The sequence below is a fragment of the Peromyscus eremicus genome, chromosome 9 (assembly GCF_949786415.1).
Source record: "Peromyscus eremicus chromosome 9, PerEre_H2_v1, whole genome shotgun sequence".
In the NCBI taxonomy this organism is placed as follows: Eukaryota; Metazoa; Chordata; class Mammalia; order Rodentia; family Cricetidae; genus Peromyscus; species Peromyscus eremicus.
In genome coordinates this window covers 20735303-20754246 of record NC_081425.1, presented here as the reverse complement: position 1 = coordinate 20754246, position 18944 = coordinate 20735303, and the positions used below count along the sequence as shown (strand labels likewise).

The 18944-nt window shown below is 40.7% G+C and overlaps 1 protein-coding gene across 2 annotated transcripts; it reads right to left on the bottom strand.

The window, feature by feature from the left end:
• Window positions 1-245: 245 nt before the first annotated feature.
• Fbxl3 (F-box and leucine rich repeat protein 3) lies at window positions 246-16575 on the bottom strand. 2 transcript variants are annotated; one of them, XM_059273250.1, is made up of 5 exons: window positions 16387-16575; window positions 12059-12407; window positions 9056-9178; window positions 5492-5663; window positions 246-971 (listed from the first exon to the last, which is right to left on the bottom strand). In XM_059273250.1, the coding sequence occupies exons 2-5, from the start codon at window positions 12404-12406 to the stop codon at window positions 328-330; spliced, it is 1287 nt and encodes a 428-aa protein (XP_059129233.1). In that variant the 5' UTR covers window position 12407; window positions 16387-16575; the 3' UTR covers window positions 246-327. The 2 variants fall into 2 exon arrangements, with proteins under 2 accessions (XP_059129233.1, XP_059129235.1); XM_059273252.1 differs by lacking the exon at window positions 16387-16575 and adding an exon at window positions 16202-16331.
• Window positions 16576-18944: the final 2369 nt, after the last annotated feature.

The window sequence follows — 18944 nt, the reverse complement described above, 5'->3', positions numbered from 1 at the left end:
ATTAGTATACTTCTTAGATATTACAATATACAGATTGTTTCCTTCAGACTATGAACAATCTCATTTTCAGAACTGGATATTACTTTCAAATATGAAACATTTTAATTTTTAAACATTTGATTGCGATTAGGCTACAAAAAGGAGTTACCTGACCCAAATTGTAGGTCTTCCAACAAACATCATTCATTATAGGCTCAAAGATACCAAATTTCTGTGCCACAAAATAGTAGAAATTACATCAGAACTAGAGCAAATAAACTTTTATTATAGTACATTTTCTTAAAATTAAGGTGCTGTTTATCCACCATGCCCTGTATCATGCAAACCTTACCAAGTAGGCATCATGTCTGGAAACCAGACCCTGCCAAGATGCTTAGACACTTCCCAGTGAATCTGCTCCAAACTATACTTTTGGTCAGGAATTAACACTTCCTCCATAATGGATAACTGAGAGAGGCGGCCCCCACACATCTTCACAAACTCAACAAAGGCACTACACGAGACTTCACATTCCCCCAGCCCAATAGCTGACAAATTTTTACAACGTTCTGCAATGCGAATTAACTCTTCATCAAGGGGCCGTAACCCATTGGCACAGACTACCAGTTCTACTAGTCTTGGGCAGGTCATGCCCACACGGCCAAGCACATCTTTGCTTACTGATCTCCCAAAGTAAAGATGAGTGGCAGGTATTTCATAACGAAAGAATGGGTCAAATTCTTCTTCGTATAAAAAAAAATACATCACTAAGTTCACTTTGGGCGAGTGTTTGATGAAGGCATCCCAGCTGCTCTTCTGAATGGTATGAAAATGCGTCTGTCCCGGGTTCTCACTGACAACATCAATGCGCAAATGTTCTAAGCGAACGTGCTTTTCAGAAGACAGTGCAAGCAACAACTCATCACTTAGCAAATGGTAGTTCAGGGCCAGTTCTCGTAAGCCATGACACTGGTCAGCCACACAAAGAATACCTTGGAAGAAAAAAAGCCCAATTATTTATATGTTTCTGTACAATTTATCTGTTCAAATGTTTAATCAAGTGCATGTCCTCTAAAATAGCCATATTTCACTTTTCACCAATTAATGAAATTTTAAAATTTTAGTTGTGATAATGAATTAGAAGACAAGTTACTTACTCGTATTGTTTATAATATGAAACCAATTCTATATCCTTGTTGCTCATTTATAACTTAGGAAAGCTATAATTGTCATTTAAAAACTATGCCATAACTAAGTAAGATTTAACCTAGCAATGGACTGTGTCTTTTTTTGGTTTGTTCCTTACCCAGAACTCAATATGCAGCCAAGGTTGGCTTCAAACTCAAAAGTCCTTTGGAGTGCAAGCTGCCATAGTATAAAAAAAAAAAAAGACCAAAACATAACACTAAACTTACAGTAAGAAAAATTCCATACTCAACTGCAACAGAGACTAGAGGATAGTATTCCAAATTAAAAATGTAATCCTAATATAAACAGAATACTTACAAAGTAAGAAAAATTCCATTAAATGGTTATGGTTTAACTACTAACAGTACTAATAAGCTTGTCAAATTTCTCGGAGATATGAAACTATCACTCTTAAATGAGTCAAAAGTAACCATGTTAACGAAAATGTTATGAGCTTTGACCTATAAGGAAAACAATTTCTTAAACAGTTCCCATACTCCAGACATATTCACCTAAACTATTATCCTAGCAACAGATGACTTTACCAAAGATTAATATTTGATCTCCAAAGTGAATTTATAGAAGTCTGCCCCAAAACGTCACTCTAAACTATAGTGAACAAACAGCCCATTCAATCCAGTTCTTATGTTTAAAAACAGGTAGGACTAACAACACACACACATTTTCATTACTATTTATTTCACAAGTTATGGGAGGTACTAATTATGTTTACCTACAAATATTCAAAATCTAAGGAACTAAACAGTATTTCTAGTTCCAAGTAGAGATAACTAGCTAAAGACAACAAAGCTAGAATGCAAAAAACAGACTGCAAGTTCATGCACTTAACTACTGCTTAAGAAACCTAGTCAGGCCCATCAATGAAGTACAACTTTACAGCAGTGGATGAAAATGGGGCAATATAATCAGAAAAGGGACAAAGTGACCCACCAAAATAAGACTCAGCACAAGGGGGAGTAAGAGACCTCTTGGTGTCCCTACTTAGTCACTGCAAATTTCTGTTCCAGGATACACTTACTTTGAAGTATGCCCTAGCCATGCCAGACAACCCAACCACGTCTCTGCAACATCAAAAAGTCCAATATAAAGAGAAAACATTCAGAAAACTACAAAAATGCAAACAAGAGAAACTACTACAGCAGCTGCCACAGCCATAGCTCTCAAAACGCCCTTTCCCCTCAAAAATCCACTCCCTCACCTCTGTGGATCTGGCAAGTGATACCCTGCCTATCACTGTACTGTGCTAGATGATACAACTGGCCTTATGAAATAAATTATATAGACAGTCCTAATCTAATCACGAGCTCTTCTAGAGGCAGTTTACTCTTGGCTAGATACAGAAAAGGAAGTTAAGAACAGAGCACAAATGGGACTCAAAATGTTAACTGCTAGCTTTAAGACAAGCAAGTTTTAGATATTCATGTTAATATTAAATGATTTTTATACATAAACAAGTAAAAATAAACAAATAAGCAGACTCTAATAGTGACCATCCACTACTACACAAAACAGTGAGTGAGAAAAGGAGAGGTCAGCTCAACAACCTCAAAAACACAAACTCACCCACAATATGAGAGTGACTGCAAGTGGATTTTTTCCTGGAGCTTCCAGATCAAAAGTCTAGCCTGATAGACACTGACTTTGGCTGATGACCCTAAGCACAGAAGCCATCTGAGACCTGCCTACAACTCTGCCTTACAAAATTGTGGAACTGATAGGCAGGTAAGCTATTGCATATGTAATTGGCTGTGCAGCCAGAGTTCAAGGTCAGCCTAATCTACATATTGATTTCTAGGCCAGCCAAGAAATCTCAGCCAACTGAGAACCTGTCCAAAACAACAACAAAATTATCAAGAAAATGCATCTAGGCATTATAGTTCATGCATGTAATCCTGGGAATTAGGAAGCTGAGGCAGGAGGATCACCATGAGTTGAAAGCTAACCTGGGTTATATAGTCGTTCCAAGAGTGAGAGAGGCCCTGAAAGGGTAGCAGCAGGGATGGGATGGGATATGTGTGTGTGTGCAAATCAAAACCACAATGATACTAGTACATACCAACTAGGATGGGTATAATAAAAAAGATAAAAAGCATTAGTAAAGATGTACAAAAGAAATGTACAATGGCAATTCTCTACCTTCATCCTGTATTTTGGGTTTAATCATTTTTGCTCTGGAAAATCCTCCCTAACATCTTTGGAACTCCCAGAGTACATCTTTGTCTAATGATTTGCCACCTCTTGTTGCTCTAGTAACCTAACTATCCTAGAACCAGTGTTTGACATGTAGGACAGTTCCTCAAGTAGGTAATAGCTACTACATGACTGGGCAACCCTGTTACTAGCTATACACCAAGAGAACCAATATGACCACACAAAGTATGTGAATTTTCATATAAGCATTATCTGTTTTACTCAAAAGGTAGACAACAACCCAAATTATCCACCAACTGATCAACAATAAATGTGCCATAAACATATAATGGATACTACATAGCAACAATAAGGAATAATATTTTAATTGATTACACAGTACAAACAAGCTTGAAAACATGCTAAGTAACAGAAACCAGGCAGACAGACACAGACACACAGACAGACAGACAGACACACACACACACACACACACACACACACACACACACACACACGAGATACAATTCTATGTATAGGAAATTTGTATAGACAAATTGCGGAAAAAGAAAATGCAATAGGGTGTGATAGCCATGCCTCTTTTTGGTCATAATGATAGTGTTCTAAGATTCATAGTGATGATCATGTATACACTACTCAGTCAGCACACTAAAGGCCAATAAATTGTCTATTTTGCATGAATTATAAATTACATGGTTCATAAATCCTTTTTCAATAAAAGTTTTACAATGCTGATCTATTGATAAGTAGGTTAAACAATTTTTAAAGAATTTTTCACAAGGCACAGTGTGCTGACTACACTGGAAGGTCAAACCAAAGAACTCCAGCTCCTCAGTGCTCACAGCTCATAGGACTTGTGAGTGATGAACCAACAAGATATGTGGAGGCCAGGATACAGAGGACCTTGAACACTATAAAGCTATAGGAGACTGATCTCAGCTTCACAACAGACAATAAAATGTGATCAAGGTCACATAGAAAACAGCTGCCAAAGGCTGCTAGTCCCTCCTCAGTTTCTATTTTGTAATGCTTTCAGTGGTTATCTAGAAGAGGCTGAGACAACTAGGTAAATACAACAGTGGGCCAGCTATTCCTAGCACCAAGACCCTCCTTGTAGGTGATCTTGGAGAACAAAGTGTTCTCCATTCAACAGTGAGTCATTTCTTTGGGGGAACCCCAATCCTTTGTTATGGAAAGAAAGTAAAACAAACACAAACACATACAGAAAGACTTTACTCAACAACACAGCTAAAGACAGGGCAGGATCTCAAAAGTAGGAGGAGTCAGCAATGAAGTCAGCAAGTATGAAAATCATGTTTGCACCTACTTTTCAGTACAAATCACTTTCATTTAAATAATTCTACATAAAAGTAGTTGGAAAGACCTTTTATAATGTTATTTCTAAATTTAAGTTTTAAAGAGCATTCTCTCAAAAAGGTAATCAGACTTCCACACACCTCTTCCTCTCTAATACTGAGAATTATGTGACTGTTCTGACCCAAACACCTGGAGCTCAGTTACAGTTAGCAACAAGCAGACCTTAGAGTGTTGCCTTGTGGTTTGAATATGAAATGTCCCTCATAAACTCATGTTGGAACATTTGGTCCCCAGCTGTTAGTGCTGGTTTGGAAGGCTATGGAACTTTCAGGACTGGAGCCTGGTTGGCAGAAATGAGCCACTGGGGTAAGGCCTGAGGTTTTAACAGATGGGCCCCATTTCACCTATGCTTCCAAACGGCAGACGATGCAATGAGACCAGCTACCTCCTGCTCCTGTACCTTCCTCACCATACTCACCAGCACCCTCAAACTGGGAGCCAAATTAAGACTCTTCGTTCATCCTTAACCCACTTTTATCAGATCTGCCCCAGCAATGAGTATCTAATAAACTCTCTCTTATTTTATTTATCCACTTTCAAGCACACAGTATACTCAATTTGCTACATAAAATGATTAAAATATAGGATGCAAGTCAGTCTAAGCTGGATTACTGCAGCTATCCTATTGTTATTAGGACTCTGACTATTTTTATGTGGAAGAAGATCCGGTTTGTTAATTCATTTACAAGTTCATTGACAGAATTACTAAACAACCATTTTTAATTTGAAAAACAACATAGTTTACTACAATCTGTCTGGTAAAGACATGACATACCTGCTGGAGAGACATGAGGACAGCTGCTCATTTTCAGCAGCTTGAGTGTGTCACTGTTGTTGGCCACTAGCACTTTAAGGGACGGGTCATCTACTGGGGTGTCATCTATCTTAAGTGAGGACAGGGATTTGGAGTTTACAAACACAACTGTCAGTGCAGAGATAAAGTGAGACTGAAAGACAAAAGATTAAAACACTGTTTCAGTTCTTCAGAAACGACATCTTACAAGGTTTCCTTACAAAATGGTAGGTAGGTAGAGCTCTCTGCACCCTAATAAGGAATTTCAAAACTGTTAAAAGGCAGCACCCCGCACGAAGTTACCAAGTATAGTCAAAGAGGGGACTAATTTCCAACTCTGAGAAAAGCCTTTTGTACCTGTGGAAGAAAATGTCACTTCAAGCCTCAGAATATTTCTAAATCCCAGCAACCTCAGTGAGACCAAAGAGGAAGCCTGGGCCCTGACTGAGTCTCTCAAACATCCCCATCCCTGGGAGCTGATGTCTGCACACTGCACTACACAGGAAAGAGCACAAACACAGAACCTAGTGGCACACCATCACGACTGACGTCAATCAACTCACGGTTGTAACTCAACTGAACCAATTTTAAAACAACCAGAGTAACTAAAGAAATCCTAAATTTATAATTCCTCTCAAAACGTATCTAAAAGATTGTCAAGACTTGATTTTAATGTATTTTACTTATAAACATTACAGGTATCTTTTAACTTCTTATATACATCAATCTATTGAACAGATCTATCTGATCAAAAGGAATTCTTATGGAAACAAGAATTACAGCACATTTAAAGTACATGACTTTGAATCAGAGCTGAGATAAGCTATAATCAATGGGCAAATCATTTGGGAGAGGAAAGAAAGGCCAATACATGCTTCCACACATGTCTAGAGAACCAACTTCACCTGAGCACATCTGTGTAAGTTCTCCACAGCACTGTCAGAGGACGAAGTCACACTAACAGACGAGTACAAGTCACGCTAACAGAAAAGTACAAGGAAGTACTACCTCCTTTGGTCACAATCCTTAACTTGCTTTTTCCTTCCTGTGTCTAAACTGATTTCTGAAATTTTGATTAAAAAAACCTATGCATTAACATCACAGTATCTTCATATCAAACTCAACTACATTGTCCATGATCACAGTTCTTTATTAGTAAGCCCATGACCACAGGCTAGCTTCTTTCCTCATTGTCCTGATTTAGCTATGGTCACACACATTTCTTCTGTTTTCTCTTCTGTTCAGGATAGCCAAAATATAGGAACATGTTATTTCAATCTTTTCTTAAAAAAAAAAAGAAAGAAAGAAAGAAAGAAAGAAAAGAAAGAAAGAAAGAAAGAAAGAAAGAAAGAAAGAAAGAAAGAAAGAAAGAAAGAAAAGAAAAAGCAAAAAGGGCAATAAGCATCTGAGGCAGTTCCGGCTACATCAACATTTCTTAAATTAGCACTACAAACATGAAAACTGAGAGCCACAGATGATAAAAAAAAAAAAATCAAATTATATTCAATACGCTTCATAATATGGTTTATTCTATATATACTGTATCTTAAAAATACATTAAAGTAGGTACATAAAATATCAACTCAGAGCATCTCCTTCCCCATGAGGCTTGAAGACGACGGCATTACACTGTAACTCATTTCTTAGCCAAGGCCCTTGGGCAGCCTCTGGACTGTCTGCAGAAGACTTGGCTTCAACCAAATTTAGAACAGGAGTAAGAGTCCAAAATCTGTGCACAACTAGAGCCAAGTCCCCGGGACTTGACTCAGGTACTTAAAAGTCTTAAATGTTAAACAGAGTCTCTGCTCCACGAGAAAGCAATCTATCTCAAAATGTACATAATTAATGAAACTTAAATCAAATAGAGGTTTTGAAACCACTGTATTTCATTTGGTTCTGCTACTCAATTGGATCAATCACCTACTGGTTATAATTCACATTGAATATTCCTTCCTGAATCACTCTAGTAATGAACTGTGAGGTGAGTCTACATTATTTGGGTGCTGGAAAAAAATGGCTCTTCAGTTCAGCACACTGGCTGCTCTTCCACAGGACCCAGGTTCAGTTCCCGGCACCCACATGGCAGCTCACATCTCTCTGCAACTCCAGTTCTTGGGATCCAATGTGCTCTTCTGGCCTCCATGGATACAAGGCACATCAATGGTGCCCATACTTAGATGCAGGCGAAACACTCAACTAACATAGAATAAAAATTAGTAATTTTCTTTTTTAAACTCACACATCCTATTTTACTTTGTGGTATACTTTAAAAAAGTGTCTGGGGATGCAGCTCAGTGGTAGAACATTGGTAAGACCATAGGTGTGACTCTCAGCAACACACACACACACACACACACACACACACACACACACACACACACTACTGGATACTAACCTACTAAGCATTAGCAAACTAGAATGCAGCTTTTATCAATTAGCCTTTCTCAGAAGGTATTCTGATAATTTTCGGTTTCAAAGAGAAGAGTTGTGGGCTGGTAAGATCGCTCACCTGGTAAGAGCACTTGCCACCAAGCCTTACAACCCACGTTCAAACCCTGGAACCCACATGGTAGGAGGAGAAGTGACTCCTGTAAGCTGTCCCCTGACCTCCACACATGTATGTACACACACCAACTCAATGTAAAAAAAAAAAAAAAAAGGTTTTAAAAAGAATAGTTGTATAGTAGAGACTATTCTTTAATTATGTATAGGACTAATTATGTATAGGTTTAACAAACAGTTAAACCCTCACAAGAATAAATGGTCTGAAATAAAATCTGTAAGATAATTCAAGGTATACTGACATTAACTTTGCTTAAAAATACTCTTTTCAGTATATTTATATGATAAGCAGGCTCTACTTGCTCAATATTGGCATTCTCTACTTTTGACTTTTCATTGTAGCAGCCTGTTCTAAGGCTCAGAAAGAAGCGTCTGTGGTTCTCTTTTACCTGATATATTAGTCTCAGTTTCACTTCTTTCTTTTAGCACTTCCACTACCTAGACAATCTTCTGTAAATTCATTTGTTCTTTAACTGAACCCCTGAAGAACAAAGTAATGCTTACAAGCATATTTTACTGCTGCTGGAGCAATGGCTCAGCAGTTAAAAGTACTTGCTGCTCTTGCAAAGGACTTAGATTTGGTTACCAGGACCCACATGACAGCTCCTAACTGCCTGCAACTCCAGTTCCAGGGGATCTGACACTCTCTTTTGGCCTCCCCAGGCATCAGACACACATGAGGATGCACATACATACATACAAATAGAACACTCATACACATCAAAAAAATTCTTTTTTTTGTTTTTTCGAGACTAGGTTTCTCTATGTAGCAGTCCTGCCTGTCATGGAACCAGCTTAGACCAAGCTGGCCTCTCATTAAAAACTCTTTAAAGGCGTATTGCAAATACTGTTTTTAACACTGTAAACAGTGAGCACATCTCCACTACACATACTGCTTTGCTGTCCTCTCACTGTCAATACTAATAATGCTGGGCTTTCACTGGACTCCCCTGCAGAAGGAAATAAAACCAAAGCAGTATATACCTTTGGTAGATCCATAAAGCTTGGTCGGGCAGTTGAAATAAGTCCAAGTGTTTTTAGAGAGCAGTTCACAAGCTGCGATAATATATCACAAGCTGCTTCAGCTGACTCTTTGCTGCTGTCCACCTTAGAAAGAAAACACGTCTTACTCATATAATATATTTTATAAAAGCAAGAAATACAGTTATTAATCCAGTGTATTATCATTTAAAGGACATTCATCTTTAATCATCTCTCCTCCATAACCTCAGTCTAATTTTCACAACAGAGTTCATTACAATTCATATGTGTATTTATTTAGTCACTGCTGAAAGACTAAGCTGATTTATTTCAAACAACACATGTAAGCAGTGTCTATGATGAACTGTTTCAGGGCCCCTGAAGAAACTAATGTCATTGTGAATTTTCTGAATTTTCAGATGAATCACACAATCTGAACTTCTTCAGTGTTTGGAACAGAAAGATGCATTAGAGTAAAATAAGGGTGTCCGACTAAACAAGCATCAAATAAACTGAACCAAAATAGAGGTAGTGCTCTTACATATTCTGCTTAGATATTTCCTGAAGAAAAGGATAATATGACCAAACACCAACCCCTAGAAGGGATAAAAGTTAGTTTTTCTCTAGACTAAAACTGTTAAATACCATTACTTTTATTTCCAAATAAATTTGTGTGTTTTACTGCATCCCACAGGACTCTTATATGCTATCGTGTGTGAAAGTAATGTAACTAATTGTAGTTCTCAAAATGTGGTTCCCAGACCACATGGAAATCATCTGAGTACTGAAGACATGCAAATTTGTATGCCTAAACCAAACCATGAATTAGAAAGTTTGTGAGTGGGACCTCGCAGGCTCTGCCTTTACATCCCCCTTGGTGAGTCTACTGAGCATAGTCTGAGGAGCCCTTGTTGGACTAAGAACCCTGACTGTAAGTTTTACTCAGCCTATAGTGTCCACTTAACTATTATCGGGAGAGGATAGAATAATCCTTGCAATGTGCTTGCTTTCTCAATTAGAAATTACTTCCTCAGACAAATACACCCCTAACAAGAAAGTTAAACTCAAGCACAAATGGTTTTACGAGTTACTTAAGTTGGATAGACTAAACACCAAGGACCCAGCCAACCTACTACACAGAATGATCTTTATGATCTCCAGCTCTTCTTTCTACAGCAGCTGCCATTACAACACTAAGGAAGGTCAAGGCTGACTAAAAGCCAAGGGAAAGCACTGTAGGCTTCCTCTCTGGAGGGGTGGGGAGGCGTTCCTCACTTCTGTTTGCTTGAATCCTATCCCACGTCAAACAAACAACACATTCAATTGGATTTTCAGGTAAATAAACAACAACAACAACAATAATAATTTGTACCAGTGCGTCCTATTGTCTGGGATGCATTTACACTAAAAATTATCAATGAAGTCTAGTAAACTTGAAATTAGGCATCTTTTTTCTTCTTCTTGAAATAAGGTCTAGCTAAATATCTCTGGCTAGTCTTGAATTCACTACGTAGCCCAGGCTGGTCTTAACAGGTATCCTGTTTGGTTTATTTTTTTCTTTTCGGCTATAATTGGCACTCCTATTCCCAGTGACCTAGTACTTTTATGACCAGGTTACTCAGTCACTTCTGTTACCAAGTTCTCCTACCTTAGAAGGATGATGGCATTTAATGACAGCATGAAGGTCTGTTAAGACCACCACTTGGTACAGATTTAATCTGGCCCCTTTAGCAAATAGCAAACAGAGGCAAATCCAGCAAGTCTATGCTTTTACTACAGTTTTTGGGGTTTTGCTTTTAACATTTTTAAGAGAGAAGGCCTTACTATATACAGCCCAGGAAGCCTCAAGTTGTTGATTCTCCTCCCTCAGACTCCCCAGTCCTAGAGTAACATGTGTGAGTCACCATGCCTGGCACATTTTCATCTTTTAACAATAATTATCAATTGTTAAAGAAAAAAAACTAATGTCAGGGATTCACTAAGCATCCCATATTTCTTTATTCATCTCCAAAATACAACTTGATAAACCCTTGTTCTCACACAAGCTACTATGATTTCATATAATACTCTTCAAATCTCAAAATGCCACTTTCCTTCATTCATCTCACCATTACATGAGTTCTTATATGTCCCTTCTACACTGAAATGAAGCAAACGGCTCTCTTACATTTTTCCATGCATCCTCTTCGGTTTCCCTTTAAAATATACTCAAACTAGTTAGTTTCTATACCATCTTTAGATTTAAAGTTGTTTTCTTTTTTAAATAAAAATGTATCAAAATAAGAAACACTTGCTGGGATGGGGAGGGTGTATGCCTTTAATCCCAGCACTCCAGAGGCAGGTAGATCTCTTCTAGAGGCCAGCCTGGTCTACAGTGAGTTCCAGATCAGCCAGGGTTACACAGAGAAACCCTGTCTTGAAAAACAAAATGAAACAAAAGCAATACTCACTAGTAGATAAAGATAACAAGTAAGTTCTGCTCAATAACCATGCCCTAATGCAATGGTTCCCAACCCTCCTAATGCTGCCACACTTTAAGCTCCTCATGTTGTGCTGACCTCCAATGATAAAATTACTTCACTGCTACTTCCTAACTGTAATTCTGATACTGTTATGAACTGTCATATACATATCTGATGAGGAGGAATCTGACGTGTGACCCCCAAGGAGGTCTCAACCCAGAGGCTGAGAACACCGCCGGGATGTTTGCTGCACATTTCTCTTTCCTCGAATTTGTCGCCAACCGTTCATTTAAAACTTCGCTCAATTTATGCTTACTTAGTGGCTGCTTTTGCTCTTTTAAGTAATTAATTATAAAGGAGTATTTTAGTTCCAGCAAATATTAAAAATTATTTGCAATGGCTTCTAACGGTGCAATAATTTTAAAACTTCAAGCATTTTTCCTAAAAAGTCAAATATTTTAACAACATAAGAAGTTGTACTGGTTAGGACATTAAAGCCACGAAAAATGCTTTTACTTTTTAACAGAAGGAGTTAAAGTATTACCTTGAAGCTGACATACTGTAGATGGTTTGAATGCCTTTTAATAATCTGTTTGATCAGCTCTGGATGTGTAGCTTTCAAGTAAGATGTAGCTGGCTGATTCAGTTCAAATTCAAAGCATCTCCACAAGTCGGGCATGTGAAATACCTGATTCCAGTTCCGGCACACTTGTGAGGCATGGGCCCGGTCAAGAAGAGGCAAATACTTAAAAACTTGGAGGATAATGTCCTGCAGGAGGTTGCCCCAATCACAAGGTTGAGAACACTCGTGTGCAGTCCTCAGTTTCTTAGGTTCCTCTGCAGGGCCTTCTTCGGGTGAATCAAGGTCACTATCTCTTCCTCCTCGTTTCATCCTATTTAGAAAAAGCCATCATTTTTTTCCCTGTCCTACTTAACTTTTAATCACAAATTCATTTCCTGTCACTGAGACGTATTTGTAGTTGGACAGTTAAACAGCAATATGCACAAAGAACTGAACCAACAATTCAAGGAGATATAAAAATACAATGAAAAGTGCTGGTGGAGATGAATATTCTTGAGGTGATTTCAAACATTTAAACACTACTTATAACCTAAGTAAACCACAAATTTGTAACTCAAGAGTTGGAGTCAATGTCTTAAAGTGACTATAAAAGAGCCTACAGTGATACTTTCCAATTTCTTCAGTCACCCAAAGATAACTATATTTGAGTTCTTAAATCTGAGGGGGACCAAGGTCCCCACAAACCTCTAGAGCATGAAAGGTAAGCGGTCAACAGATCTGCACCGAATAGCCCGTGACATGTGCTATTACTGCTACACAGATCCAACCTGTGCTTAATTTAAGTAAACCTGGGCTGAGAGTATAGCTCTATGTTAAAGACCTTGTCTTAAATACTCCAGGCCTGTGCTCAACCTTAGCAGCATAAAATAGATTGATTAATTAATTAAAGCAGTCTACATTGACTATGCGTTGTTTTAGCGGGAATGTTGTTTCTTCCCCCAACACATTTTTGTCACTCTTCCTGTCTTTTTCTTTTAAATGACACCTCCATGTCCTTTCTACACATTCTTACCCACTTTATTCCGTGTGTTTCTTGGAAAGATGGTCTGCTCACAGCAAACAGTACCATAAGCTCTAAGACCAAGCTCCCTGGGTTTAATCTTGGCCTCACTTCTCACTTGTTCTATGGCTTTGGGTCAGAGGCTTCAGTTTGTAAAACGGTGATCATAAGATACAGGGTTCTTGTGAGGAATGAAATATTAGGGCTTTTGAAAAGAGAGCCAATTGATCTCTTGTTTAGAAAAACAGCCCAGAATGAAAGCCATCACACAACTCAGTAGAAAAGAGTGACCCCCTCACACACACACACAATGTGAAGAACAACTTTACTTTCAAATAAGGGGTCAGGGAGTGGTGGTGCAAACACTGGAAAGAGCTCCACTAACTTAGTAAAATAGTTAACAATGGGCCCAAGTGAGATTTTTTTCCCCAATATGCTTTTTTTTCTTTCTACATTGCATACAATTATTTCTATTCATGATAATGTAATCAAAATTCTAAAGGACACATTTTGATTTGTTAGTTGACCAAGTACACTGCACTCTACACTAACATGGACCACTTGCCAGTACTATCTAGGACCTACAATGCTTTGTTTCTAGAGAGCAAGTCTGACAAGGCACTGGTCCAAACAAGACTCAAAAGGATAGCTTGTGACTCCAACTAACTTGTGACAAGTCAGCACATAAGACTTTCTTAATCCTCTGTGCAATGAAGGATGTGCACACGTACAGACTTTCTCATCTAGTAGCTGGCAGAATCTGTGAAGGAGGACTGAGGGCTGGAGAGAGAAACAGGGTAGTGGGGGCACAATGTTCTGTCGCGTCAGTCCAGGAGGCCGTAACAGAAGAACTATCTGTTCTTCATTGCCCCACACCTGACTATTCTTGAGGAGAAAGAGAGTCCAGAAAACAAAAGGAGAGAAGTGACAAGATAGCTTTATGCAAGAGTCAAACTTATTTATGAATCTAAAAACAGGTTCTGTAAGTGTGTTCGTAGAAAGGTTAGAATAATCCACAGGGCCATCTTAAAAAAAAAAAAAAAACAACTAATAAAAATGTCCCACTAGAGGTTAACCTGTCATTATGACCCATTTTCCCACTTTAACTTATCCTGAAGGTTTAACTTTTAATTTTAGCTTTTCAATTTGGGTCAAAGAACAAAGAGGTTACTACCAAGGACTTAGACTTTATTACCTAAATCTACTCAGATTCAACAAAGAATGAAACAGTGTTCCTACTTCCACACAGGACGCTCTGCTGCTTCTGGAGAAATCTCAAGCCAGAAGAACTATTTCAAGTAGAAATAGTTCATTTTACTGTCAAGTATACACATTCAAAACCAAGACTAATGGCAGCCTTACAATAATTTAACAATACCCTGTTAATCCTCAACTTATACAATTTTTATTTGAGGCAGGATCTTGGTATGTGAGCCTGGCTGGCCTTGAAATCAGAGATCCACTGCTTCTTCCTCCCAACACAGTCCTATTGTAAATCAAATGTATTTCAATACAGCTCCAAGTTCGGGAGGCAGTCAGAGAGGACAATATAAAATTATTCAACATTAAGGAACAGTATCCTAAATACTGTTTTTGATCTAAACATAAACTGAATACACAGATCACCAAAGAATATAGTAAGTACTTAGTTTATGAACAGCTAAAGTCTATGCACTGTCAAAGGCATTATGAAGTTAATGTCAAAATCTTATGAAGCAATACATAAACAAAAGGCCAAATGCTAAAATGCCCTATGTACTGTTCTCATTTAGCTGTGAAAATAACATTAGTGAATGAACACCTAACAAAATTTGAAATATCATTTTTCAAAGTTGGTTCAAAACTTCCAAAGCTTTTTCACTATCTACACATGAAGCTCTGCTGTATAGAAAAGTTGAACAATTCAGAGCATTCACTAGTACACAACTCATTTACAGCAATGGTTTTTACACTGTTTACTGCCAGTGAAGTGAAAGTGCCTTTTATATTAACAGGAGGAAGGAGTGTGGCGGACTAAAACAGGTCAATAAATATCAATGGGATTTTCTAGCACAGAAAACCTGGGCTCTGGCAGTTTTGATTTATCGTGGTGTTTCAGGAACCCAAAGACTACAACCACTGCGGCAGGAATGTTTTCTGGTATTTATATCAATTGCCAAAGAAGCAATCTAATGAAGGAAGCCTACCAACTAGTTGAGCAGCACCAGGAATTAGTGAGCTAATCAAACATTCCATACACTGAAACCAAGAGTCCAAGTTTTCTTACTGTCTTAAACACTGACATATACTGGGCATGAAGTCATCAAAAGACCCTATTAGTACTTGAGCTTCCAGAGGCCGGTTCTGGCATTACATTTTTCATCATGTCCTATGTTTTGCTCTGGACAGAAGGAAACCTAACACACAGTCTTCGGTTGAAATACAAGAATGGAACAAAATGAAAGAGATTAACTCTCAGAACGTTGAGAGCACAGTGGAGACACAGATAACCAGGAATGGACATGTAGACAGACAGAACCCAGGAGTGGGCAAACAGATAACCCGGACTGGGTTAGAGTTTAGAGTTACAGATGATTTTTATAAAGAGTTTGGGGATATTTTAAAAGTTACCCTTTTCACGTAAAAAACAAACAAACAAACTTAAAACACCTGGGCCCCCGGAACAGACACCAACAGCAACAAAGCGCCTCCCGCTCTCACCTCTGGGCTTGGAGATGCACCGACCCAGCTGCTTCCGGGTGCGGGTCTGCAGCTCAGCCTAAGCCGCGGCACCTACCTAACTCGGCCAAGTTCTCCACTTGGCCGCTCAGCGTAGGCGCGGCCACCTCCCCGGCCTGGCTTTCTCCGACACTTTTTCTCCGCCCTCCCCAGGCCCCCGGTTACTTCCAGCCCCCGCACCCCGCGCTTGCCGAGGGCGAGCCCGGCGGCGCCAGTCACCCGGCCCCGCCACACGCGCACGCCCGCCCCGCCCGCGCGCGCGCGCCCGCACCACGCCTTGTTGACATGTCCCGGGGTTCCGGGCGCGCCCCGCGCGCGCCCCGGGCCGCCGCCGCCGACCTCCCCGCCCGCTCTCCGGGGCTGTGGTTCCCGAACCTCCGCCGTACCTGCTGCCGGGGGCGGCTTCCCCCACACACCACCCCGGGCTGCGCGGGCGGCGGCGGCGGCGGCTCCCGCGGCTCTCACATGAGGCCTCCCGGGGCCCCCTCTCCGCGCTCCCGCCGTCGCGGCCCCCCGCGCTCCGCCCGCATCCGAGACGCTGGTCCCGCGGCGGGCGCCGACGCGGCTCCACCTTTGCGGCTCCGGCCGGCCGGGGGGGCGGGGGTGCTAAGGCTTCCCTTCTCGGTCCCGCGCAGGCTGCGTCCTTCGCCTCGGCGCCTCCTCGTCGCCGCCTGAGACGCCCTGGGCGAGCAGCCGCGATCCGGGAGCCTCGGCCCAGCTTCAGGACCCAAGATGGCGCCCGGGGCCCGCGGGCGCGCGCCTGGCCCCGCGCGTCTCCGCCCGAGGGGGCGGAGGGGCGCGCGGCCTCGGGGAGGGGGCGGGGCCCGGGCGGGAGCGCGCGCCGGGGCGGCTCCAGCCTCCCCGACCGTCCCCGGAGTTTCGTTTAGGGGGCGGGACGTGGGCGGGCTGGAGCCAGCCAAGTGACGCTGGCTTTTCTCAGGGTTAAAATCCGAAAGTGCGGGGTGGTGGAACCCAGGCGGAAAAGGAGGGAGTGTCAACAACATGGAGACCCACCCCTCCCGGACGTAAACATCGGCCGACGGCGACCCACCTCCGCGGGGAGGGCGCGGCCTAGGAGTGCCTACCGGATTAATCAGCTTGGTGAACGCTACGATTACGAACGCTACGATTAAATACTTTCCGTGCCATTATTTTTCCCAAGCTATTTTTTTTTTAACGATTCATAGCTTTTTCAAAACCACGTTGACATGAAATGGAACCTTGAAGTCTGAGAATGTTTTTCTATAGGAACACACATGGGAAGTGTCAAGAAGCAGACGGCTAATTACAAGAAAACCCCCGGTGGAGCGTTTTGTAAATCAGGGCGTCTTTTAAATGCTACCTGTTTGACTTGTTTAAAAGTTTGGACTTGGTGAGACTGGATTTTCCTAAAATGAGAAATGTTCACAGCTGCAAAATCTTAAAAGTTAGCTGCATACCGTGCCTTCGGCTCTGTGCTCCTTTTCCAAAGCAAATAACTCTACCCCTCTCCTTCTGACCTCTCACCCCTCCTGTCCTCCTCCTCTTTCTCCTTTTCTTTAATCAGGGTCTCATTTTGTAGGTTTGGCTGGCTTGGAACTTGCAGAGATCGGCCAGCTTCTGTCCACCCAGTGCCAACACTGAAGGAATGTGCCACCATGGCCAGAAAAAATAGACTGAATTTTAAATTCTTTTATGTATTTGTTTTATTATTTTTTAATTTTATAAACTTTATTTTCATTTAGTTGTAGGTGTGTGTGTGAGTGCAGTGCCGATGGAGTCCAGAAGGGATTTTGGATTCCTTGGAGCTGGAGTTACAGGCAGGTGTGAGCCACTTGTCCTGGGTGCTGGGAACTGAACTCAGGCCAGCTGGAAGAACAGTAAGCACTCTTTTTTTTTTTTTTTTTTTTTTTTTTTCCCGAGACAGGGTTTCTCTGTGTAGTTTTGGTGCCTGTCCTGGATCTCACTCTGTAGACCAGGCTGACCTCTAACTCACAGAGATCCGCCTGGCTCCGCCTCCTGAGTACTGGGATTAAAGGCGTGTGCCACCACCGCCTGGCACAGTAAGCACTCTTAACTGCTAAGCTGTCTTTTCAGCCAAAAGCACATACTTCTATTGGAAAAAAAAAAAAAAACAACAACAACAACAAAATAAAATTGTAGTCACAAGAACAAGTTCAGTCACGCACAGTGTAAGACCATAATCATGGCAGTGTCACTATACATAACGATGATATATTGTGCGTTTAAGAAAACTAGAAAGGAGTTTTAATCAGAAAAAAAATGTTTGAGGAGTTAGAATGATTAACCTGATTTAAACATTAAACAACATAAACATGAATTGATGGGTGCTGGTGGCCATGTCAGAGGAGCAGCAGGTGGCAACTGAAGTTCAAGGTGTCAGCCCACCAGGAGGCAACTCCATGATGGGTAAAATCTTGGAGAGACAAGGCCTCGAGACCACAGACCCCGGAAGGTCGTTTGCTTCTGCTGTGCCTTTACATGTTTGCTGCTGCTGTCTTTCTCTGGTATCTGGAATGGTGGGAATGGGTGTGGGGAGATCCCCACTGCCTATAATGTAGTATGTTTATCTCATGGAAACATCCCGGTCTACTGGGCATTTTTACCTGTGGATTATTATGAAGATGATTCTTTCCTAAGCTGTACTGTCTAATTGATGATAATAATGTTAGTTTAAATAGTTTTGATGAATTAAAATAAATACAAGGAAGTGTCACACAGCTAGAACACATGAGTTTCTTTTGAGGAGCCATATAGACTGTGGCTTAGGTTAATGGTTAAGAAAATCAACTGAGTCCTAGTTAAATTCTTTTAACCTTAATGTTGGGAGATGTGTTCACGGGTTTTGGAATGCATCACAGCTGAAACAAAGCTTTGAAAATAACTTAAACTAAGATGTTTTTGTCAAATAGCTTCGAGGTGAAAAACCCAAGAAGATAATCTAAAGTTTTAGAAAGACACATAGTTGAATGCAGAACTCTTTAAAGTCAGGGAACAAGAACAAAGCAGCCCCATTATTACCATCTGACCCACTTTCTTGCTAGAATTGGTTGATGACCAAAGATGATGATTAATTCCTTGTACCCATGTTTGGTACATCTCAATCTCCTGATATAAAAAACTATTAAT